Source organism: Amphiura filiformis, chromosome 6 (genome assembly GCF_039555335.1).
Source record: "Amphiura filiformis chromosome 6, Afil_fr2py, whole genome shotgun sequence".
In the NCBI taxonomy this organism is placed as follows: domain Eukaryota; kingdom Metazoa; phylum Echinodermata; class Ophiuroidea; order Amphilepidida; family Amphiuridae; genus Amphiura; species Amphiura filiformis.
This window is the reverse complement of record NC_092633.1, coordinates 34,276,279-34,302,020: the sequence shown is the minus strand read 5'-3', so window position 1 is coordinate 34,302,020 and position 25,742 is coordinate 34,276,279. Positions and strand designations below refer to the sequence as shown.

At 37.3% G+C, this 25,742-nt stretch overlaps 1 protein-coding gene and 1 non-coding gene across 2 annotated transcripts; one reads left to right on the top strand and one right to left on the bottom strand.

Moving 5' to 3' along the window:
• Nucleotides 1-3,344: 3,344 nt before the first annotated feature.
• Nucleotides 3,345-16,961, bottom strand: LOC140155325 (uncharacterized). Its single transcript, XM_072178116.1, has 13 exons — nt 16,714-16,961; nt 15,323-15,475; nt 14,789-14,840; nt 13,109-13,247; nt 11,834-11,987; nt 10,256-10,319; nt 7,622-7,757; nt 6,800-6,953; nt 6,293-6,333; nt 5,451-5,719; nt 4,909-4,991; nt 4,250-4,375; nt 3,345-3,605 (listed from the first exon to the last, which is right to left on the bottom strand). The coding sequence occupies exons 1-13, from the start codon at nt 16,945-16,947 to the stop codon at nt 3,438-3,440; spliced, it is 1,773 nt and encodes a 590-aa protein (XP_072034217.1). The 5' UTR covers nt 16,948-16,961; the 3' UTR covers nt 3,345-3,437.
• Nucleotides 16,962-24,753: 7,792 nt separating this feature from the next.
• Trnae-uuc (transfer RNA glutamic acid (anticodon UUC)) lies at nt 24,754-24,825 on the top strand. Its single transcript has one exon. It is a non-coding gene; the product is annotated as a tRNA-Glu (tRNA).
• Nucleotides 24,826-25,742: the final 917 nt, after the last annotated feature.

Genomic DNA, 25,742 nt, shown 5'->3' with positions numbered 1-25,742 from the left:
TTTTTTTTCGACTGGCCGAAAAATGCCCCCCCCTCCCCCATTTCATGCCCCCTCATAATTATTGCACAGTCTCTTTATGAGCCGGTATTGGAGGAGGCAAGCCAAAAGGAACGGCGAGCATTATGTGCTAGGTCAAACTCCGTCGAAGGATCGAGGGGGGGCGGTGCAAGTATTTTTGGCATACAAATTTGGCATGTGCAACTTGATGAAGATATTTGCCAGGCTGTTGTGGGGGATGGGGGATGCCAAGCAATGTTTGGCAGGCGAAGGGCAAGTAATTTTTGGCACTCATTTAGAATTTCAGGTTGAACTCACCCTGGCTGAACTGGCGAAATGTTCATGGTCTCTAGTGAATTGAAATCGGGCAAAATATTAGTGGAAGCGGGAGTGGAAGATCTATTTCATTTGCCCGTAGTGGGTTAAGGCGCTACAATTTTTGAGTTTTTTCTCATTATTACCAACTTTTGAGGGTCTTCGGAACTGATGGGGCCTGATAGGGGACCCGACCGCGGGAGGGGACGGGGCACGTTTCCCAAAAAAACCCTTTATTTACATGGGTTGGAAGCTGTCAGACGTCCTCCTTAAAACAGAAATAAACAACAATTGAAGACGAGTCCTTGAAAGTTGATAAAGGTGCAACGTCTCGTTTAGCATGTTTAAGGGTACTGTCATTTTCTTTGGACGGAGGTCCCAAATAATCATGTTGGGGTCATAATTTTTGGGCGCGGCTAAAATAGGTGGTCATAAAATAATAAAATGACGGTCGCTTCATAAAGTTTCTTTCTTGAATTTGAATGGGTAAAAAAATGATTCGATAGTTTAAACCGATGCAAATTGTTGTCTAGTTTCATGGATTCAGAAAAAAAGTATTTTGCACTATTCGTGGCCGGCTTCAGACTTTTTGGATCTTTTGGGCTCCATTGAATGTAGACGCGCAGATGCCGTGTAGGCGAAGTGCGTGGGGGCGAGGTGTCCTGATACCATGTTATACGTACACTATACTGTTGAAATGACAAGCAACTATCATAAACTTTAATTTTATAACACCTTTATTTACACAAAATAACAAAATATATAAACAGGTCCTGTCATATAATTATTCTTTTACATTTTGAACAACTATCTAGAGCGTGCAAGATCATAAGTGGAGAATATATCAAAGTCTCACTGCCTGGAAAATTAGAAACAAAATGTGTTTCGAGTGACGCGGCTCATGGCGTTTCACTTTAGGGTGGTGCATTAATGTACCCGGGTATGAATTGTGTGGGTGATATCTTGGCAAGCCTCAGGGGAGGAGGCATTAGAAAACTGTTTGAGGTCGATGTTCCAAAGGGTCATTTATAGTCCTAAAACCCAATAACAATTATAAATGCTAACCCTTACCCTAAACTTCGCCCTAACCCTAACCTATGGCCCGCCCAAGTCCTAATCCTATAACCCAAAACATAACCATAAACCTAGCACTTACAATAACCGTAACACTTACACTAATCCTAACCTCACCCGTTCCTAACATTACTCATACCAGAGAAGATGATAAAAGAGGAGGTCGCTCGCTGCCCACATCAAATAAATAATGTGTGCATCCGCCTATTGATGGAAACAATGGTCTAATCCGATTAATCGACTAATACGATAAGTAGCTTTGCGAGTCACGACTGTCTAGCTCTAAACGGCGCATGCCCGGATATCAATTTGTTACGTCAGTTGACCGCGAAAAATAATTTCTGTATTGTTTGGCATGACCGGCTACTAAGTTTGACCCGACATCCCTGTGAAAAAGACCCGCATTTTGGATCCAAATAGCATTTTTGGACACGTTTGGACATAAAACGGGAGTATATGGAGAAACTGACACGAGTTTGAATTACTGATTACACTAGTTTTAAGTGTCCGTAAACTGCCGCAAATATTCAAATGGTTATCATTTAAATTTCTTTTCCTTTGACCTTTTTTAATTTTACTGGAAAATTAATTATGCTTGATTTTCCATGCCTTAACAAAAGCTTTTGATTTTTTTAATGGGAGTTGCGATAAATATAATGCTTTTTCACTCGTTTAAAATTCATAGTCACCCTGGTTAGTATTATTTTTTTTAAAGAAAAAAAGCATGATTTGACTGCGAAATTGAGAATTTAACGATGTACTTCCGTGTGTGGAATATTTTCTCCACTAAAGAGAACTACCAGATCAGTCGAGCGTGTGGCGGATGAACAGATTACCACAAAGGAAGTTTCAAGTGGTGTTTTAAGTACCCCAAACAAAGAAAAGTGAATGGAGGTTAACTGTGGGTAATCGGATTATATGTTCGAGCGATCTCCTCTTTTCTCATCTTCTCTGCTCATACTAACCATCAATGTAACCCTAACCTTATCCTTAACCTAATACTAAATGCACTGGCCTTACGTTAACCCTTTTCGGACTCAAGACCATTCGGACTAATGGGATAAAACGTTAAAATAATGCAACATCCTGCTCGCTACGGTCGCATTATATGGTACATGTTGAACCTTTTTATACCAAAAAAGCGTAACAACTGATTTTGTGATTTTTGTAACTTTTGCAAATTTGGGCCACACCTCCCCTTACATATGGGCCTGGTCTAATATAACAACATGGTCACTTGGGAACTAATAAAATAATTGCAAGAGCTTCTCAAATTACATTTAAGAATTATGCCCATAAAAGGATGGTCCAAAATTAGTGCAAAAATAGAACCCTTAAAAAGTTTAAAATTAATGATTACACTCCTCTCATGTGTGTTATGAATAATGCTGCAAAATACTTGGTTTCTAATTTCGTTCATCTATGTTTCATCCCAAACTTATGGTTCACCAGCCAGGAGACCGCAATGCTAAAAATATAATATACGCTGTAAGCCCCGCAAGGCTGAGGTCGATGACTTCCATAGTAAAAGACTTGCAACTAACGGAGTTCCAATGTGGTCCTAGCCCGGTCCCCGCACTCCGTGCATCCGCGGGTATTCATGCTTGTCGGTGAACTTTAAAAACACCCCTTTTGCATCTCATTTCGCGAAGTTTTTAGGGGAAAACACCCCTTTTTTAGTGATTTCGCGAATTATTTGCCCTTCGATAATACCCCTATTTTCGCTAAAACGCGAACGATATTTCTAATATACCCTTTTCTGGCAGTATTACACGTAGGCTGCTCGATGAAAATACCCTTTTTTTTTCAATTTCGCGAACACGTGGTTTGAAAAAACACCCCTTATTTTGTATGTTTCGCGAATCGCGTTTCTTCATCTGAAAACACCCCTTATTTCGCGAAATTTTCGACGAGCATGAATACCCGAGGATGCACGGAGTGCGGGGACCGGGGGTCCTAGATGACAAGTTGCAGTAGGAATCAGATTTTTGCTATGTATGCCTGCCTGGTCTGTTTTCAATTACAGGTACCGAGCAATTATGCGTTTTATACTATTGGATTGAGCACACTCGCGACATGGAATTGCCTGCATCCTTTACAAGTCCACTTCTGAAGATTTCTGATTTTCCCGCTTTCTTCAATAAAAGAGCAGCTATTCTCAGATACTCGTAAAAGTCAACTGAATCTGAACGATCAACGTCAATTTCTGCAATTGCTTCCTGAAATGACAAAGAGATGAAATTCGTGTTAAACAAGTGAAATTCGTGTTAAACAGGAATAGAGCAATACGGATAGCTATAAACTAAAACCATTGAAAGGTATAAAGTTACGCCAAACCGGTCCATCAAATACCAAAATGCACCTTCATTTTGGGTTAAAATAGCTTGACAATATGATTGTTCCCAGTAGAGTAACCAGGATTTTAGTACGAGGGGGCAAAGTTTGTCAATTTTTTGTTCCATTTTTGGTCATTGTAAGGACACTTTACTCTTTGCCGTCCCCATTTATCCCTAAAATATTCAGTGGGTGGGTGGTCAGTCCCCCCGCTCCCCCTTGTTCTATAAATCCTCTGAATAAGCGAGATTGTTATTGTGACATGAATTTTATTTTGAACTTTTGTATCATCAAAAAGATATCAGGCATGGTTATATTCTTGGTTTTATGATAGCAATGTGATTGTTTCCTTTTTTATTACAAAAGTCTACATAAAGATTGAATACTAGACAAAATTTCGGGGAAGGATCAAGAAGGGAAAACTTAAAAAGTAGTATATAAATGATTACTTTTTAGGTTCATGTATAGGCCTACATGCTATTAAACACAAATGGCAAGTACAATACAAACACATAATTATTGTACTAACCTTAATTTGTCTAGGTTTGAAGTAGTCCCCAACAGTGCCACGGATTGCCTGCAACATTTCTACAAAGTCTAACGTACGATCGTCGTTGGAATCGTAGTTTTGGAATTGTTCGTAATGATCCTTGATCTGGAATGATTGGAAATGAATCAGAAATGTAAAATACATTTAAAAAAACACACATTTAACACGTAAATCATGAAGTTATGGTATCACAAAGGTGAGGTATCAAAAAATATATGAGAATGGGAGATAAATTGGCAAAGAGAGATGGGGATATGGTAATTAATAGACAAAAAGGAGAGAAAAGAGGAGAGAGAAAGAGAAGAGGAACGAGAGGGGAGTGGAGAGAGGGGGAGACGAAGGGGAAGAGAGCCTGAGAGGGAGAGGGAGGAGGAAAGGGAGGGGAGAGAGGGGATACTTCTTCTTTTAGTTGCTAGTGTTTTATATTTTTTAAACATTGTATTGCGAACACATTATACAATTGTACATATGTATCTAGGTTATGGAAAAACTATACTTCTCTCATTGTGACGATATTGATAGTAATACTTTCTTACCACCATCTGCGAGTGCCCTTATCTATATACTTGTGTGTGCGGAGGGTGGGTCTGGGGGTGGGTGTGATGGGTATACAATGATATAGGGTTGTGTTTACTAACCTCTTGTTCTGTCAAGAAGGGGAAGTGCTTTTTTGTCAACTCCATATCTAAGATGCCATCTTCATCTGTAAGATCAGGATGGGCTGGAAACAAAACAGATGCTCAATTTTATCTTCAAAATCACCTACACCTTACACCAATGAAATCCTTTATCTTTTCATTGCACTCTATACTGTAGTTTGCATTACTTAATGTTATACATGTCTAAGGAGACACGTTTTACTTTTTCATTATCAGATATACTTATATCTGCAAAAAAATAGCCGTAAATTGAAAAAAAATCATGCATTTCACGAGAAATCTCCCTAAATTTTAATGCTTCCGCCGCCACTGTTCTACAAAATGAAAGTGATAAGATAAAATATAGAAAAAGGGTTTCAAAATTTTGATGACGCAACAAGTTACAAATCAATCAAATAGAAAATGAATTTGAAGAAATGAAATGATAACATTATTTGCCTAATCCTAATTTGAAACTGATAGTATTGTCTTTCTACGGGCTGTGGCCACTCAGAGGTAAATTGTTCATGAGCAAACGTTACCATCACTCGACGAAGTGCCTTCTGGTGATATCTCTCCATTATGATAACTATCTTTCACTCCACTGGATCCATTCATTTTCAATGAGTTCGAATTATGATTAGTTGCCGAATCGTCATCAGAGATGCGAGATAATGTTTGACGTTGGGTCACGACTGGGCGTTCGGCGCTGGATGAATTGTAGGACCAAACTCGGGATTGCCTCCTTGCTTCTTGACCCTCGGGTAATGTTTCTTCGATTACATCAAGTTTGACCGGAACAGGTTGAAGCCTAAAATGGAGGAAAGTCATTGGTATAGAAGTCATTGTGGTTTCATACACTGAACATCAAATATATAAATCCCTCACTTGTATCTAAACTATGGAGTGGATGTTATCGGATTTGTTTCCAACCCTAAGCAGGTGTTAAAAGCTCAGAATAAACGAGGTATTAACACACCAGGAGTAGCAAATGTTCAAAAAATAACTTAAAGAAAAATATTATAAAAGTAACCGGGTATTCACTCGTCACCATTTTGCTTGAATACGGTAGAATTTGCTCTTCAAGATTCAATCAATCAAGTTCAGGGGCGTACAGGATGACATTTTTGGACCTTTTCCCAATCTTTTGGGATTTTTGACCAAGAGACCATAAAATTCTAATTTTGACCTTTTTGAACGTGCCGAAAAAGCATAAATAACCTTTTACGCTCGCAAAGTAAACCTTTTTGGCTTTTGGTGATTGGATGGGTAGGTGGACCTCCCCCTCCCCCCATATTTAAGTGTTCATAGTCACGTCGTAAACGACCAATTATGAATTCGTAAAGCTATATACAGGGTGATAACAAAAAAATTTAATGCTTACCTTAATTTGGACAATTTCTTTATAGGATGTCCTGTAATGTCCTGAAAAGAGAAAGTCAATTTAGCCTCAAAATTAACACTCTTTCATCTTTAACATAACATTTCTTAGTAAAAAAAAGGTAAAATTAAAATAAATGACGTTGGCATCCGATCTTTGTGTGTTTGTTTGTTTATTTGTTGCTGTGTTTTTGGTGGTGCACAGAATAATTGTGGTCTTTGTAAAAAGACATCCTTTGGAGTTACAAGTATTGGAGGGGGCAAAGACAAAAAAATCCCGGTGGGTATCGTTTTGATCTGTTATTGCGCGGGAAGCACGACACAAAATCAATTTAGCCCAAAATTAAGGTAAACTTTTGTGTTTACCATTTTCAATTTTACACTTTTTGGGGAGGGTTTGGGTTGGGTTAAAAATTTCTTTTGGGGGTTGGTTTCAGGTCCCATCCCACAAAGACTAACACGGATGTTCATATGCAAAAACAGAAAAGAAAGAAAACTTAACAAAATTTACCTCGTCTACGGCAAAGTAATGTAGTGGTAAGTCGGCTTTGGTCTGTTCTAATCTCCCATCACAAGCTCCTTTAAATATTGACTCCAATATCGCTCTTAATTTACGAATATCCTCGGCAGCTATCTTCCCGCTTTCTTGACGTTCTGTTATAATTCTATAGAAGAAAATCAAAGAACAAATTATATTTACTAGGTGTCCCGAAGGTAAATGTATGGCCTACCTATTCGTTTGGTGATATAGAAGAAAATAGAAGAAAATCAAAGAATAAATTACATTTACCAGGTGTCTCGAAGGTAAATGTATGGCATACCTATTCGTTTGGTAATACCTCTACTAATTGCTGATATGCTAAAAAAATTTCATTTTTGTATAAAATTAACAATTTATTTGGTGTCAAAACGCATGGAATGGTTGTATGTAAATTTAATTCCTGAAATACGCTAAGCATGGCAAAAATATATTTTGTTTTTTCATTTGATTATCTCAGTATTGATTTAGCATGATTATCATCTTTTCCAATCTTTTCCAATCGGTAACATTTTGTAACTTACTTTTCCAATCGGTAAAATATGTAACTTATATACGGTAAAACCTCGTCTACAAGCATATATAGTTTTTTGATGAAAGCTAAATTAATACGACACAAGAGTAAATATGCCAATATAATAGATTGGTCTTACAATAATACTTGTTTGTATATGATTGGATCTGTAATTTATTTGCCCAAACTAATTAATTTAGCTTTCATCAGAAGCACTCTGTATGCTTGTAGACGAGGTTTTAAGGTGTTTTATCATTTCGTTTTTTTAATACGTTACTTACTTGAAGTCCCGCCTGATTCCTTTCACACAACCCGCGTAGAGTTTCTGTTGTTTCACAATCTCTTGCTCGATCTTGGTTAAATCCATATGTTTCATATAGATTTGACGTTTTAAATTCTCATTATCGGCTTCCCATTCTGTAGAAGACATGAAAACAACTTATTTCCAGTGGTGTAGCCAGGATTGTCCAGAAGGAATCGACTTTCAAATAAACTATTTGACCAAAGTGGGCAAAAAAAGGTTTAATACACTCATACGAGGGCTGGTCAATAAGTTCCCGCAACTATGGTGTATCTCCGCTCATGCATGACTTGGATGACTGTTACTTACGCTAAATACAAGTTTGTACTTTTGTCTTTCAAAACAAATATGTATTAGCGATGCTGAATACTTGATTACGTAATGACATTAGCATAAACACAATAGTGTACGGGCACTGCCTGATTTATGGTGAAAAATAGTCAAGACAATCTTGCGCCAAATTGAGGTATTGTTACATAATTCCAAATATCTCGAGAATAAAAGTATGGAATCTGGCGCGGTTTTTGCAACTTTGTAGACCGATAACATAGGAATGATGTTGTACTCTTTTTAGATCTATACCATTTTTATTAAAGAAAAGAGATCGTGTTGAATATCTCCAATTTTGAGTAGGCTTAATCACCTATTGTTCTTTACATAATAAGAGATAGAAATATTAATCGATGACAAAATTTAACAAATGATACCTGGTTTGATTGGGTATCTACTGATTATTAAAAAGGGAGATCCCAGTGGTGAAATCACAAACATTTCTTTCTTAATAAACCTTTGTTTTCAAAAGGTCTTGTTTTTGTAATCAAAGTAGCACACGATAGAGAGACTCTGGATTGAATAAGAAATTTGAATTTCGAAAGGTATGTCTAATTCTAGCATAAGACTTGGTATAGCAATTCACTCACACAGCTACTGTTCCACAAACCTTGTATTAGTCATATTTTTAGCGCTTTTTTGATGAAATTTTACTTTTTTCATACATTTTTGGTACTTTCAATCATGCGTACCATCTACGCATGCGCACATTTCTATTTTTATTGCAACAAATTCTATTGTCTTGACCTGGTCTTGACTATGATCTCTCATACCATATCAATAATCATATTTGTTTTTGTTTTATTTTGGAGATAATTTGGATTCTTTCTTCTACCGTGTGGGCTCTTTTCTCCAGATTTTCACACCATTTTTGTTTGTCGTTAAGGCCTATTTTTGGTGAAATTCAAAGACAGTCCCTTTCCTGATCTGTTGACGGATACATTTCTTCTTTCACAATTATCAATTGAATATACTCAGATTACCTCATACCAAAAATAAGGCTTGTAAATTGCTTTGTTTCTTACTTCTGCTTCTTTTTATTACACGTTCCTCAACTACAATTCAAATTTCCCGCCAATGTTGACAATTGTCAGTGTACATATGGCAATGACTTTATGCAAATGAGATTACGTAATTAAAGGTACTCTGATACTAATTGCTGTGTGTTTTGAAAGACAAAGGTACAAACTTTATTGATCGTAAGTAACAGTCATCTAAGTCATGCATGAGCGGAGATAAATAATGGTTGCGGGATATTATTGACCAACCCTCGTATCTTGTTCGCCTTGTTGGCGCAATTCAAAAGGAGTAAGTTTGAACAACTCAAAAATAGTGTAAAAGTTGCCAAAACAAAATTCATTTTAGTTATCCGAACTTTAAAAATGCTGAAAAAGCTCAAAAAGTTCCGTCAACTAATCAACTTTGTTGGCATTACTTAAAAAGTTGATGTAAGTCGTTGCGTCAACTTTTAAGTAATGCCAACTTCTGAATTCAAGTTCAGGGAACTTAGAAAAATAAACAAGGTTCAAAGAACCAATTAGTTGAGTTATTGTAACTCAACATGTAAGTTGATGTAACTCGTTCATATTAAGTTACTGGTACTTATTGTTTTGAGTTATTCCAATTTCACGTAATTGGATCATTTTCTGCACAATTAGCAGTATTCAAATATTTATTTTTGTAATCAGTGCAAAATTTTGTATACTATAGTACACCTCTAGAAAATTATGCTAACCTAGGCTAGTTTCATTTTCTGAGTTGTAACAACTCAATAAAGTAAGTGCAAATGAGTGCGACCAACATAATGATATCGAGTCAGTGTTACTCAAAATTGTACGCGTTGGCATTACTCGGAAAGTTGACGCAACGACTTACATCAACTTACTGAGTAATGCCAAAGAAACAATTTCTATGAGTGTAGGGAAGGAAAATATTGAAAATATTATGGCACGTTGCCCATGGAGGGGGCAGCTGACTCCCACCACCCCCGACTAAGCCAATGATTATTCTTCAAGCCCTATTAGATTTATTTTTTATAAGAGTGACTAAACTTTTAGGACTTAAAACATTGTAAATCCTTAAGAATGAGAGTAAATCCAAGTCCTTTACATTTTAAGTTGAATTTTTCATTTCAAATTTTTAAAGCTTTTAACAGCCAGTAAATGACTTACAAAATAAAACTTGGGAGTGTTGCATGATGTATTCGTTCGGTTGAATCAGTGATGGATTTAGTATACCACGACATATGCTTGATAATATATATAATTATATTTCATACACTTACCGGTTCTCGGTGTTAATTTGCCGAGTGTTTTCATTTTGCCCATATTTACTTTATCTTCTAAGTCCTGTAAAGTAAAGTAAAATAAAAGTCACAAAAATGAGTATCCTTTTACAGGAGGATGTTCAAGTAGAATCACTATCCACTCACTCTATCGTTGATGTTCATGTTCATTGCAATCAGGCATTTACATTATAATCAGGCACCCGGTATCAGGAAAACTTGCATTATTAGCAAGTACACTTGGATTATAATATCGAGCACCCGGTATCAGGAAAACTTGCATTATTAGCAAGTACACTTGGATTATAATATCGAGCACCCGGTATCAGGAAAACTTGCATTATTAGCAAGTACACTTGGATTATAATATTGAGCACCCGGTATCAGGAAAACTTGCATTATTAGCAAGTACACTTGGATTATAATATCGAGCACCCGGTATCAGGAAAACTTGCATTATTAGCAAGTACACTTGGATTATAATATCGAGCACCCGGTATCAGGAAAGCTTGCATTATTAGCAAGTACACTTGGATTATAATATCGAGCACCCGGTATCAGGAAAACTTGCATTATTAGCAAGTACACTTGGATTATAATATTGAGCACCCGGTATCAGGAAAACTTGCATTATTAGCAAGTACACTTGGATTATAATATCGAGCACCCGGTATCAGGAAAACTTGCATTATTAGCAAGTACACTTGGATTATAATATTGAGCACCCGGTATCAGGAAAACTTGCATTATTAGCAAGTACACTTGGATTATAATATCGAGCACCCGGTATCAGGAAAACGTGCATTATAATCGAGTACTTGATACTAACTTTTTGAAACTTTTTAAAAATTAACGTATGCTCATTCAAGCATGAAGTCAACTACAGGTATGAAATCCGGAGTCTGCTGATGATCAATGCAAAAAAAAAAAATCCAATTGATACTTTTTGAAATATAGAAACAAATCCAAATGGGTAGTTATTTTTGTTTTACTCTTTATATAGCGTCACCAGGATCGGTAGAATAAACACAGTAAACAAGGTTCTTTGTATCTGGTCCAACAATTACAATTATTATGTTTTGATGAATCCAAGTGTGTGAAAATATTGGATCCAAAACATAATAATGATAAAATTGGATGTTTTACGCCCAATATTTATTGGTCTCGCTATATGAGTTTTAAAATATTGGACTCGCCGTTAAAACTCAAAGCTCGACCAATAAATATGGGCTCAACCGATCCAATTTTATATTATTATTGGACCACTTACAAAGAACATTGCTTTCTGTGTTAGGTTATCTATTACAATGACATTATATCCCTGTATAAAAATATACAAAATATCGACGTAAAATTAATAACTGATATAGCCAAAATGAAACATAACAAAATGATTGAAAAATAATTCAAAAACTGGTAGTAGTGTTGGAAAGTCATTTGTTTCAGCATTATTTGTATTTCAAAATCTTATTAACTTGTGTATATTTCTGTGTCGGTGGAACTGTATTCTTAAACCATATTTTGCTTATTTTCGAAATTTCAGAATATTCTTTTTGGATAAAAATATGTTATACTTGCCTTTATTCTTTTCGTAGTTCTATCCCTTAGTTCATCGTAAGTCTGTTTCAACTCTGCGTATTCTAATTTCATTTGTTCTTCCCTTTCTTTAGCCTTAGCTAATACCTTCTCTTTTTCCTTTTCCCAGAGTTGTACAGTACTACTTCTTTGTAATCTAAAAAAAATGACAGTTTTAATCGGTTAAGGTTATTAATTATTTTAAACTGTTGTGATTTGGTAGTTCACAACATCTTACGAATGGTAGTGAGCTTTGGCAAAAACTGCATTGCTCAATTCATAGCGAGTGTGTAGAAGAATTAAAATATTACAGATATACTTTTATAGGTGCTGCGGTTCTTGAGTTATCATTGTAAAAAGGGCTGAAACAACAACACTTTTGTAAAACGTACATAACTCATTAACAACAATAAATTAAGCAAGTTTGCTAAGTATACGATTTGTAGAATGAACTTTTGCAAAACATCAAGGTGTTATTTTTCAATAATATATTGATCTATTCTAGATAATGAAAATCGATTTTTAGGTTGCTTCGACCAACAATACCTCGTCTACCCTTAATAATTAAGTTTTGGTACCCAATTCCCTTCCTCATTTCGATCAGTTTTTCTTTTCATGTTTGTATAACTGTTAATGCGTTAACTTCATTATTTCCCTTCTTTATTCCTCTGTTCTGCTCACTTTTTTCCTCAGTCAGTTTTGTCTCTACAGTCTTCATTCCGTAACTAAATTGTATGTCACGTTTCAAGTTTCTTAACATTCATTACTAAAATATGACGTCCCAAATGTATGTAATTTTCTTAACATTCAGCAACTTTATAATGTTTGGCTTTCCTTTTTCATTTGTCATGTTTGTTAGATAGAAACTTTCAAGTAAAGCAGAGGATGTAATGTGATTTCCCTGCCAAAAGATTGAGTATACTATAGGCCTAATGAACACTGAATAAAACTGAAGTCAAATTTAATTATTTAGGCTTATTTACACACTTCGGAAAAGTTGAGCTCGCAAATCTTTGTAAAGACTGATTTTAGTCAGTATACATGTTCTGGATAATGAATCTAAAGCTATCATGTCTCGTTTTCTCAAAGCTCTTGTGTTATCATGCGCGAGTATGAAAATAAACGTAAAGAGTTAAGGGTAATATTTTTTTTACCTAACTTAGGCCTAACTTGTAAGATGTTGACGAAATATTGAAACTATAAAACCTAGTTAAGGGCTCTAAATAACAGATTTCTAACTACAATGAGCAAGATAGGAATGAAAATAAGAATATTTACTCAGCAATCAAATCCCGTTTCTCCTCCAATTGTTGAACAAGAATCTCCTTTGATAACTGATCTACACTTGCGTCCTCCATGTCTTTCTGTCGTTTCCATTTCATTTCAACGATATTGTGTCTTTCTTCTGCTAATTGTTCTATTATTTGATGAATTAGAATTAAAATGATATACAAAAATTAGTATCTTTGACATAGCGAGGTTAATATTATCATCAAAATAGATCATCGTTAACCTCGTCATCATCATCGCCATCATGCTCATCCTCCATCCATCCTCCATCCATCCTTCATCCATCCTCCCATCCGTCCATCCTCCCATCCATCCATCCTCCCATCCATCCATCCATCCATCCATCCATCCATCCATCCATCCATCCATCCATCCACCCATTCACCCACCCACCCATTCACCCATCCATCCATCCATCCATCCCTCCATCCATCCATCCATCCACCCATCCACCCATCCATCCATCCATCCATCCATCCATCCATCCATCCATCCATCCATCCACCCATTCACCCACCCACCCATTCACCCATCCATCCATCCATCCATCCCTCCATCCATCCATCCATCCATCCATCCACCCATCCACCCATCCACCCATCCATCCATCCATCCATCCATCCATCCATCCATCCATCCATCCATCCATCCATCATCCATCCATCCATCCACCCATTCACCCATCCATCCATCCATCCATCCATCCATCCACCCATTCACCCACCCACCCATTCACCCATCCATCCATCCATCCATCCCTCCATCCATCCATCCCTCCATCCATCCATCCATCCATCCATCCATCCATCCACCCATCCACCCATCCATCCATCCATCCATCCATCCATCCATCCATCCATCCATCCATCCATCCATCCACCCATTCACCCACCCACCCATTCACCCATCCATCCATCCATCCATCCCTCCATCCATCCATCCCTCCATCCATCCATCCATCCATCCATCCATCCACCCATCCACCCATCCACCCATCCATCCATCCATCCATCCATCCATCCATCCATCCATCCATCCATCCATCCATCCATCCACCCATCCACCCATCCACCCATCCACCCATCCATCCATCCATCCATCCATCCATCCATCCATCCATCCATCCATCCATCCATCCATCCATCCACCCATTCACCCACCCACCCCATCCACCCATCCATCCATCCATCAATCCTCTCATCGTTGATGTCGTCAAACAATTTCCAGCTTATATTAACCAAAAAGGACCAATTGAATCACGACAAACGAGTATTCTTTAAGGCGAGTCGGAGGGCTATTTTAATTGCGTTCAAATATTGAGATAAGTAAAGCTGACACTCAAGAGAAGAGGCATGAGTTCTAAGGAATCCCAAGGGTTGACATAAGGGGCGTCGTGTCTGCCCCAATATCCATGATTTTTCTCGTGGTGGGGGAAACACCCAACACTTTCGTCTTGGCCTTGGATCCCAAAACATATATAGTAATAGTATAGTATTGGATTCCTTGACTGACAAGATCAATGTATTAAAATGAAGAAGTGCACTGCAGTTTTTATGGCTAAAACTGGACAAGATAGCTCCTGCCATCCGACCCACCTTAAAAAGAATAAATAATATACAATAAACCTGCATACGTATAACAATATTGGTCTTTTTTATGTAAACTTACGTTTGAGATTGCGTATTTCCGTTTTGTATTCTTCTTCTTGGTAGAGAATACTCTGAAATGTAATTAAAAAAATAAATGTGCAATAATTAACGTGGTGCAATGGTAAACATGGACGAAATTAATATTTGATTTTAGTGAGTATTATTAGATCTTTCTCCGCATATAACAAAAATGATAGATTTTCACATTAAGGGCTCGGATAGCGACATTTTCACGTACTTTCTGTGGGACATGAGAGCACATCAGACATATCGACATATGTTTTTTTTTGACATTCGCGATATAATACACATTTTATGGCAAATTATTAAAAATTAATGGTTTTTATATTTAACAGCCCCCGAAGTAAACTTTATAAATCTAATAATATATACCGTACTTAATGTGTATGTATAGCTGGAATGAAAAGCCGACGATCATATGAAAAATGTGACCTTTTGTATTGAAGATAGATTTTCCCCAAACAACAGCAAAAAAAGTATACTACTCGTATAAAGGATCTAAAAATATTTTAAAATGGCAAAGCGTTATTACCTGAATTTTCATTTCAAGTCCATCTTTAATTTTATCTAATTTCTCTGTTAATGTAACCACCATCTCTGCCAAACTTGACGGCTGCTCCTCGCCATCTTCTACGTTTAATTTCGATATATATTCAGATCTAACACGACTCCAGCATTCGTTTTCCTGAAATGAAACAAGTTGTACGTGAATAAATGTTGTGCGCATAATTATACCGTAAAAATTAGTTAATAAGCATACATGTATGTGCCTTGCGGAAACGAATTGTTACGGTAGTTTTTTTCTTTTTATTTATCTGTAACTCTAAATTTTTACAGAGTGAGCTATCAATAAATCAGCGTCTGAGACGACTATTCGCTGTCGTAGTGCACATTAGAATATGACCGTTGCTAGGTCAAGTGGCTCACGCTTTCTTCGTTACGAACCACTGATCGAAATGATCGTAACACCAAACCTACTAAGGCATATCAAAATTCGGAATATGCAGGTGTATGAGCCCAGGCTTGAACCAGTAACCAATGGATACTAAGGCCAAAAAAAAAAAGTTTGTTTGTCCATAGAGGCTTATGAAACATTGAGGTCGGTAGGTCGGATTTTTTTTTTTTACAGATATTGCACTTGAAACTGACAATTTGAAGACTGGTAAATAAGTCAAAACACACCGCACTATTTACTGGTTTAACTCTTGAGATGGTTCTGCATGTTATACTGTTCATTTTCTTTACATTCTCTTTCTTTAAATTTATACTAACCACTGTTTTACTAGCACATTCAACGCAAATTAAAAAAAAAAAAAAGACACGGTCGGGACCAGAGTACACGGTCGGTCGGACGTGGACAAACAAACAATGTTTTTTTGCCTAATTAACGTGCACTAAGACAGCGAATACAAGCATCATTATTTTTCATAATATAGAATTCCGTTTTCATAAAGTATGTTTGTAAAATGAAATTTCAACATTATAGAATATCATGCATATGTACTATTCTCCTATACGTTTATACATTGAACATGCATTATTGATACCAAATATAGTAATCTTTAAAATACATGGTTAATTTTCATACATGCTCAACCCATACCACAAACCTGCCTGGTTATTAAATTAATCAGTGACAAAGTTATCTCTTAATTTGACAGGTGCTAATTGGTGTTTTAATGTTATTGCATTAATAAGCACCTGTCAAATCCACTAACCTTGTTACTGATTAATTTGATAACCAGGTAGGTTTGGTTCACCTCAGAAGAGCTGCTCTGGCAGGGCTTCCTCTTTATACGTGTACATTTTGACTTCAACAATATTTTCAGGTTTAATTTTGACAACGCTCGTTAAATATAAATTAAGTTCACCATCTTCACATTGGTTTATCTGCTAATAGAAATTAATAAATAAAACACTTACTATCTCTTTTAAACGTCCCTGCAGCGACTCCACGGCATCTTCAGTTTTAGCGAAGTTGTTAGTTTCTAATTTTAAAAGTTCATGAAATGTATCCAAGAGAGCATCAACACCGGCTCTTGTTTCCTTTATATATTCTCCTTGGATAAATATCTGAAGTTGGTTTAATCCACCATACTCAGGCTTCGGTTTCTCGGTTTCTGCAGTCATATTTTGGCTATTATCTTCATATCCCATTAGGAAATTAACAGATCGTCAATGTGTGGATGTAGTGTTTCTTATTTTTCTGTAAAAGGGATAGAAAGGAGACAAATGAAGTCAAAATGAATGTTAACACAGAAAGAAAGAAAAGGAATGTATCCGAGCATACTATATTGAGCCACATGCTCTGGAACTGGGGACTAAGATGAAGAAGAACCGGGGCTAGAGTTAGTTGCGGCCCCTAATTTTTAGCCCCACCCTGCCCCCGGCCCACCCCAATAATTTCGGGTGAAGTAAAAAAACTATGATCGGGAACCAACTGAAGCTATAATACCAGCTCATTGCGATACCGCACATATAAAACAGACACATGTGCACAACCAGAGAAGATCTGATTTAATCAGTTGAGCTGTTTTCAATGAGTGTTATCTTGGTTTAATAGCTTTTAATGGGGTTTAAGTCCTGCAAAGGTCGAAATGAATTCTACTGTAGACATGACTGCATCATGCTTCTTGTGATGTGTTTTTATTCAGAAAACAATTAATCAGATCAGAGAAGATGAGAATAGATCAGTTCATCTTTACATGTAAAACGTAAGAATTCAACACAACACACGCGGTACGGGTCTTTGAGCGTTCTCGGTAAACTGGATTTGAGACGTGGACCGTAAAGTCTACGGTCAAACAAAAGCTAACAAACCGAATCGATAAAGCAAGGACAACCAACAAATGTCAAGTAATGATTACAATACAATATTACATTAATAATTCATATCTGATATGTGATATCCCTACTGTAGGCTGTAGATATTTTAATATAAAGGACACGTCATTATCCCTAGTTATATATATATATATATCATCCTTTAGAAGCTTTTAGAATCTGGGTAATAACACTTTCAAAAAACTAAGAAAAATCATCAAAAATATGTGGTTATTAGCTGTGGAAATATATATAGTTCTTCATCCGTTAATCGTGTGTCCTTATTGCGCTTCTTTCTCATTAGGCCTATATCCATTTATAAATATCACATAACATCCCTCACCTTTATGTATTCAGAGTCATTTTATTTTAAAGAGAAAGCCCCGCCAGAGCAGTTCTTCTGGGGTGAACCAAACCTGCCTGGTTATCAAATTGATCGGTGACAAGGTTATGTCTGAGTTTGACCAGTGCTAATTGTTTTAATGTTATTGCATCAATTAGCACCTGTCAAATTCAGAGGTAAGCTTGTCACTAATTAATTTGATAACCAGGCAGGTTTGGTTTACCCCAGAAGAACTGCTCTGGTGGTGCTTCCTCTTAGCGATTTGTGCTTTTTGGAGTGAAGCACATTATGGTCTGCAATCAACTCGATGCTGCAACTGGCATAACTTCATCTCTACATCATGACATGTATGACCAATGAGTGTCTTTAGAATTGTCAGTGTATGTGACAGTACCGTATACCGTAGAATCCCGTCTACAAGCATATATGCCTCTAAACGAGGTATTTTTTGACGAAAGAGACGAAAGGCAAATAGGCTACCCTCCACAAACACATTACAATAGATTGGTCTTACGATAATACGTGTTTGTACAGTCCCCTATATCAGTAATATAGTTGTTCAAACTCCAAATAATGTTGTTGTGGAGAGTTTTGTGGAGAGTTTCTGCCTCTCGTCTCTTGCATTAAAAAAAAACCGTTTAGAGGCATAGGCCTATATATGCTTGTAGACAAGGTTTTACGGTATATAATTAGCAAGTCGAGGGTGTGCAGTCAGTCTGGTTTATAAATACAAATCGAATTTTTAGTGTCACAAGTTGTCAGTTTAAGTTGCACTCAAATCTTTTTAAGTGGCTTTGATGTAAGTGATGTAAATGTTTTTAAAGAAGTTTTAAAAGCAACACCTATGCCTCTCACACCACATGCAGTCCCCACTTACCAAATGAAAGTTGGGTGACACCCGGATGACTGACGTGATCGGTGAGCAGGTTTGTGATCCGTCGAAGGAGCCTACCTACAGCCGACATTACCAAGCAAGATTTAATAAAACATTCTGAGCGACACAATTTCTAAATTTCTAACATCTGACTTGAAAAACACCAAAGCAATCAGGAATAATTTTATCCGTATTTCCTCTTTCTTACTTCGAGACAACTGTCTTTGCCTGAATGTTGCCCTGAGCAAACATGGCAGAAGATGGCAGTTCGGCCCTGATACATAATAGGCATATAATATGTCATTATTAATTGATTCCTACGTCTGCAATTGTATCTTTTATTCATAAAAATCAATATAACAAACTTAATGGACAAGGCAAAACATATTTTATTTGCACACATAGCAATCACATTGATTTGAATTTGATTTTTGCTACAGTATAATAGGATTGTGACATAACTGAACAGAGGAGATCGTATTGTATGTGCAGTTAATTTTCAAGGCAAGAACCCCGGGCAAGAACCCCGGGCAAGAACCCCGGGCAAGAACCCCGACAAGAATTTCGTATTTGAGTGAATTTCCACTCTTTCAAGGAGTTGAACGAAGAACAACCCGTTTTTGAGTGGAAAACACTCTAAAATGAGAGCAAATATATTTTCTTCGGGCAATATTCACTCTTTTGAGAGTATACAGACTACTTTTTTTCAATCCTTTTTGAGTGATATTTTTCTACTCATAAAAGAGTTGTCACCATTTCACTCTCTCACTATTTTTTTTCACTCTTTCCACTCGGTGTACATTTAGTAGCGACAGAGAGACGAATAGTTGCGCTTTAATTTTATATTTAATTTGATTTAAAACATCGCGACAATCCCCAGAAGTACCTTAAAATAATGTCAAATATTTAGTTTCCAAGGCAGGTGTTAGTAGGTCTATACCTTTTCAATTTAGAATCCGGGTCAAGTTCGAATCATCTTCTTTTCTATCAGATAAAAATTTAAAAATGTCCGTCACTTTAGAGAGTGCCCCGTATGACTATTTTATTTTAAGATTTTACGCAGGAAAATAACTTTTATCACATTTTTCTCACAGCAAAACTGGCCTATATAATAGTATAGCTCGATATGCCATAGGCTATATCTGAAATACAGGTGAATTTCCGTGAATATGTACATTCAGTCCCTTACATCTAGACATACACAAATATCAGCATGTGTAATGTAAACAGAAGTCGTAAAGTCATAGGTTTATTTAGTCTTATTTACATACCATTTCAGACAGCCATAACGAAGTTATATGTAAAAGATGGTGAGCTGCATAATCCGGTGCATAATACGAGACTAATATACGTTTCCTTATCGTAAGCTATCGTAATTAAGAATCCTTCCGAGAACCCGCTACATGATCATCGGTTTGATCCGGAATGATCCGTGCAAAACAGTTAGTAGACCTTATAATTCACCCGAATCATTCAGACCTAGACTTGAGATCGGCGATAGCGTTGTTCGTTGCTGGGCAGCCTAATTGTTAAGACCAACAATACACGGGGATGCTCTTTCTATAGACCGGGTCAGAGTAGACAAAGGGAGAAATCGCTAAAGCGGAAAAATCAAACTACTACTTGAGAGACAGTCAAATTACCATGAAAAACACCGCCCGGGGGAGGCACTTAACACAAATTCCCTATACGGGTAGGCTCTGGGTAGGCTCCCCCGGAAAGACCCCAGTATTTGGACAACGGAAGCTTCGAAAGACCCTTAACAAAACAGTGCTGAAAGACCCTCGATTTAAGGCATAAAAAATTGTTTGATTGGCGTAACCCGACCTACCCTAAAATTAGGCCCGACCCTTAATTTTTTCTTTTTTTTTTTTTTTTTTGCCAAAAAACAATAAAATTAAAAAGAATAAATAAACATAAATAAATCTTTAAAAAAAAAAAGTTCCAAAGCCTTTTATATCAAACAAAATTTACAGCTGTTTATGTATGAAGAATAGCTAAAGCCTAAAAATTGTAACCCGACCTACCCTAAAATTAGGCCCGACCCTAACTTTTTTCTTTTTTCTTTTTTTTTTTTGCCAAAAAACAATAATATTAAAAAACAAGGCGGTTCTCGAACTACGAGCTTGCCTGCTTTTGCAACCGCCTGCTTTCGCAATTACTTTTGGTAGAAGTAAATGAACCTGCAACCCATGGTGACCCCGAAATGACCTTCCAAACATTTGGCTCTAAATGCTGGCTGTACCCACAAAGTTTCATGCCCATATGATAGTTTTTAGTAATTTGACCTCAAATGACTCCTGGATGACCTCGGATGACCACGTAATAACCTTCCAAACATTTGGCTCTAAATGTTGATCGTACCCACCAAGTTTCATGCCCATACAGCAATTTTCAGTAATTTGAACTCAGATGAACCCTGGGTGACCTCGGATGACCCCTAAATTACCTTCCAAAAATTCGACTCTAACTGTTGACTGTACCCACCAAGTTTCATGCCCATACGACAGTTTTCAGTAATTTGACCTCAGATGACCCCTGGGTGACCTTGTTTGACCCTGAAATGATCTTCCAAAAAAATGACTCTAAATGTTGACTGTACCCACCAAGTTTCATGCCCATTTGACAATTTTTAGTAATTTGACCTCAGATGACCCTGGGTGACCTCGGATGACACCGAAATGACCTTCCAAAAACTTGACTCTAAATGTTGACTGTACCCACCAAGTTTCGTTCCCATACCACAGTTTTTAGTAATTTGACCTCAGGTGACCCCTGGGGACCCTGGATGACCCCAAAATGACCTTTCAAAACTTTGGCTCTAGATGTGATATGTTGACTGTACCCACCAAGTTTCATGCCCATACGACAGTTTTAGTAACTTTACCTCAGATGACCCTGGGTGACCTCGGATGACCCTGAAATGGCCTTCCAAAAATTCGACTCTAAATGTAGGCCTACCCACCAAGTTTCGTGCCCATACGACAGTTTTTTAGTAATTTGACCCCTGAGTGACCCCGGATAACCCCAAATGACCTTAAAATCTAATCAGGTCTAGAACCTCTGGTCGCGCTAATCCTCACCAAGTTATGTCACTGTACCCCATACGGATCTCCTCCAGATAATTTGTTCACATTTTGCTTGTTTTCTTCTGGCTTGTCCCCTTCCTCCCCCACCTGTACTGCCCACTCTGCTGCCCTCCCGCACTTTCCCCCATCACTGAGCAGCTCGACACATTTGCCCCTATCACTGTTCAAAATTACAGCTCGATACGTCAAAGCATGGCGAAATACGTAGCCTGAGAGCAACTTAATCCAAATTTCAAGAAAACATTTGACCTCAAATGACCTATAGTGACCTTGAAATGACCTTGAAATTATGTGACGTGACACATCTTCATAATGTAAAGACCTTCATGCTTCACCTATGGCCCAAGTTTCGTTTCCTTGCAATAGGATCTGAACTGTTCATCTGAGAGCATTTAATCAAAATCATTGATTAGGCCATATCAATAACCTCATATTTGGTCATTTTAACTTAAAAACACAATTTTGCTGTTGCTATCATAAGGCCTACTCATCAGTGGCGTGGCGTGGGTCATCACATGGGGGGAGGGGGGGGGGGCACCGAACATGATTGGGGGGCACCGGATCTGATGGGGGGGGGCACAAGCCATTTTTCAGCAATTTTCCTATGGGATTTTTTTAAAGTCCAGATTGGGGGAACGTACCCCCCTGCCCCTATGACGCTACGCCACTGCTACTCATTTTGAATGATTTTTTTTGGAGCAACGAATAGATTTTTTTAAAATTCTTTCATCATCATCATAATCCATAATAATCATCATCATCATCATCATCACACACCGACATCGCCTGGTTAATAACTACTTTGTACAGCAGAGACACTACAAATAGTACAATGAATACCCGGGATCGATGTACAGTGGCGTACCGTGGCCGCCCCAACCCCGGGGGGCTGAAGAAGAAACAATTTTGCCGCCCCTTCCTTAACAGCCCGAAAAGGTTGACCCAATTTTTTTCACGGTCGTTTGAAAAAGTGAAGAGCAAAAAAAAAGGATTTTAGGCGCTAGCGTCCCAAAAGCAACCTTTTTCAAATTTTTTATGCTTTTTCAATTTTGGCGCCCTTTTTCTTTGCTAATTCATTTTGCCGCCCCTTCGTTTTTACCGCCCTGTTACCGCCCCCCTACTTTGACTCCCGGGGCTGGCGCCCCAAAAGCCCCCCCAAAAAAAACCGCGCATGATGTACGTGAATGTGCTATGCATGATTTGATATTCAGGCGATAAATCTTTGGATACCGGGATAGAAAATGATGAATAATCTCCCGTAATTTTTTTATTCTAAAGAAGCCATATTTATTTCCTTGCACTTGAATATGTGTGTTGAAAGGATATGATAGTCGTTAGCTTGCGTATTGAGAAAGAGCCGTGCGTATTGAGCTCAAAAATTGACAACAATTTTATATGTGCCGAACTATAGCGCAGCTAGCGTAGGCCACTCGTGGAGGCAGTCTAAAAGCAGATGACCTATTGACCTTATGGCGCAAACCACGCTCACTCACACACAGAGAAGCTCACACCGGTCAGTCACAAGGCTATTGTCAATAGCCTTAGTCGGATGTCCTCGGCTCATTATGCGTCTCAAAAACATCTATTAAACAGGTCGCAACAAAATGGCCATGCGTGGCTGTGGATCAACCTACCATGGCGGTTTCTGCCATGAAGATATCGGGGCGATGACACTGTGCATCATCATCATGAAGACCTGTATGATTCCACCCGTCCCTATAGCCAAGCCTTTAGTTTGATACTCGTATCTGACCTTTTCATATTTTAGGAAGACATTTTCATAAATAGGACGAAATTTTAAAAAGGGTGAAAAGCCCCTTTTTACGTTTTTGGTAGATTATGCTCAATGTACATGTTAAGTTCGTTGACCAAGATAATGATCTCGGCTATTCGGTGGCACTAGGAGTTTCGACCCTCTTTTAATTTCTTTCTCATGCCATGAAGAAAAAATAACACAAGGAACCCTGAGAGTACCAGCGAATGAAGTGGAATTCTGAAAGATCAGGAATTTGATAATAAAAAAGGAAAAGATTTTCTTCAAACACCGGGAATCGAACCCGGGCCACGGCGGTGAGAGCGCCGGATCCTAACCACTAGACCATATGGGATGGGATATATAAGATATAAGCTAAACATATTATTTATTTGCAATTTAATTACTTACTACATGTGCTTTCGCATTTTTTGCTTATTTTCTCAATCATTTTACGGGCCTGCTCCTGGTGGTATTTCGGAGGGATTGGTGGAAAAGGCTCTTTCAGGGGCACTATGGAAACGTTTTGGCAGAATAGTTTCATTTAAAATGAAATAATAAAAAAAGCCTCATAGGCCTGTAGGCATACAAGAGATGTGGCACAGTCTATAGGCCTACAGTACAGTGCAAACTTCTATAGGCCTATACATATTTTACTGCACTTGAGAAATGGCCTAATCAATGATGCATGATCACACACAGGACTTACAATTTTTGCTACTCCATTGTTGTGCAGCATGGGAAGGGCCTAAAATAAACTCCATTAAATGGATGTTTTCATGGTTTTAGACCAAAATCAATATTCACAAACTGACCATGAGTAGTACTTCCATGGTCCATGAAGCATGTTGATAGCTTTTATATTCGTCAAAATTGTAATACAAAATACAATTCTCCTGCTGAAAACGAAAAGGGCATATAGGCCTGCGTGTCAGTATTCTATTAAAACTTTTTACATGTGGGATAATAAAAATTAATAATAATAATAATAACAACAAAAAACAGGTAAAAATTGCAGAAACGCATAGTTAGTAATTAAATTGCAAATAAATAATGTATTTAGCATATATCTAGTATCACATCCCATATGGTCTAGTGGTTAGGATCCGGCGTTTTCACCGCCGTGGCCCGGGTTCGATTCCCGGTGTGGGAAGAAAATCTTTTCCTTTTTTTTTTATTATTAAAATATCTGATCTTTCAAAATTTCACTTATACATGTCATACGTCTACTTTGCAATGTTCCTTATGTTAATTGTCTTCATTAGTCAAGAAAAACATGCGGTTAAGGGGGTACTACACCCCTCGATAAATTTGTGTCTATTTTTGCACTTTTCTCAAAAACTAATAAAACAGTGGTAACAAATGTTATGTATATTATAGGGGCAAGGAATCCAATTACTACACTGGAATTTCAGTGACCCAAGACAAGCGATTTGTTATTTATAATAAGAAATAAGGTACCGCTATGAGCTGCTATGATGTACCTCGTTTCCTATCATATATACTGAACTGCTTGTCATGAGTCACTGAAATTTCAGTGTAGTAATTGTATTCCTTGCCCCAATAATATACATAACTTTTGTTACCAGTGTGTTATTATTTTGTGAGAAAAATGCAAAAATAGTCGCAAATTTACCACAGGGGTTTAGTACCCCCTTAAGGGCTCGGATCCAACGTTTGCATAGTATTTTGTCTTGGACATAAGAGCACATCAGACATATCAAATTGCATTCTGAATACGAGGGATGTCTTTCTGATATCATATAATTTTGATTAAAAAAAAATCGTGATATAATAATCCAAATTTTATGGCAAATTATTAAAATTTGATATATATATTTTAATTTTTGATATTTAACAGTCCTCGAAGTAAACGTATTTAATCTAATGATATAAACTTGAAAATGTATGTAGCTGGGAGAAAAGCCGACGAACACTTAAAAATTTTGACCTTTCGTATTGAAGATACAATATTTTATTCCAAAAAAGACCTAAAGCATCCAGCGATGTTCAGCAGTCAGTGATACACACTCTGCTATCTACTAAAGATTGCTATCATAAGCGGCCCTG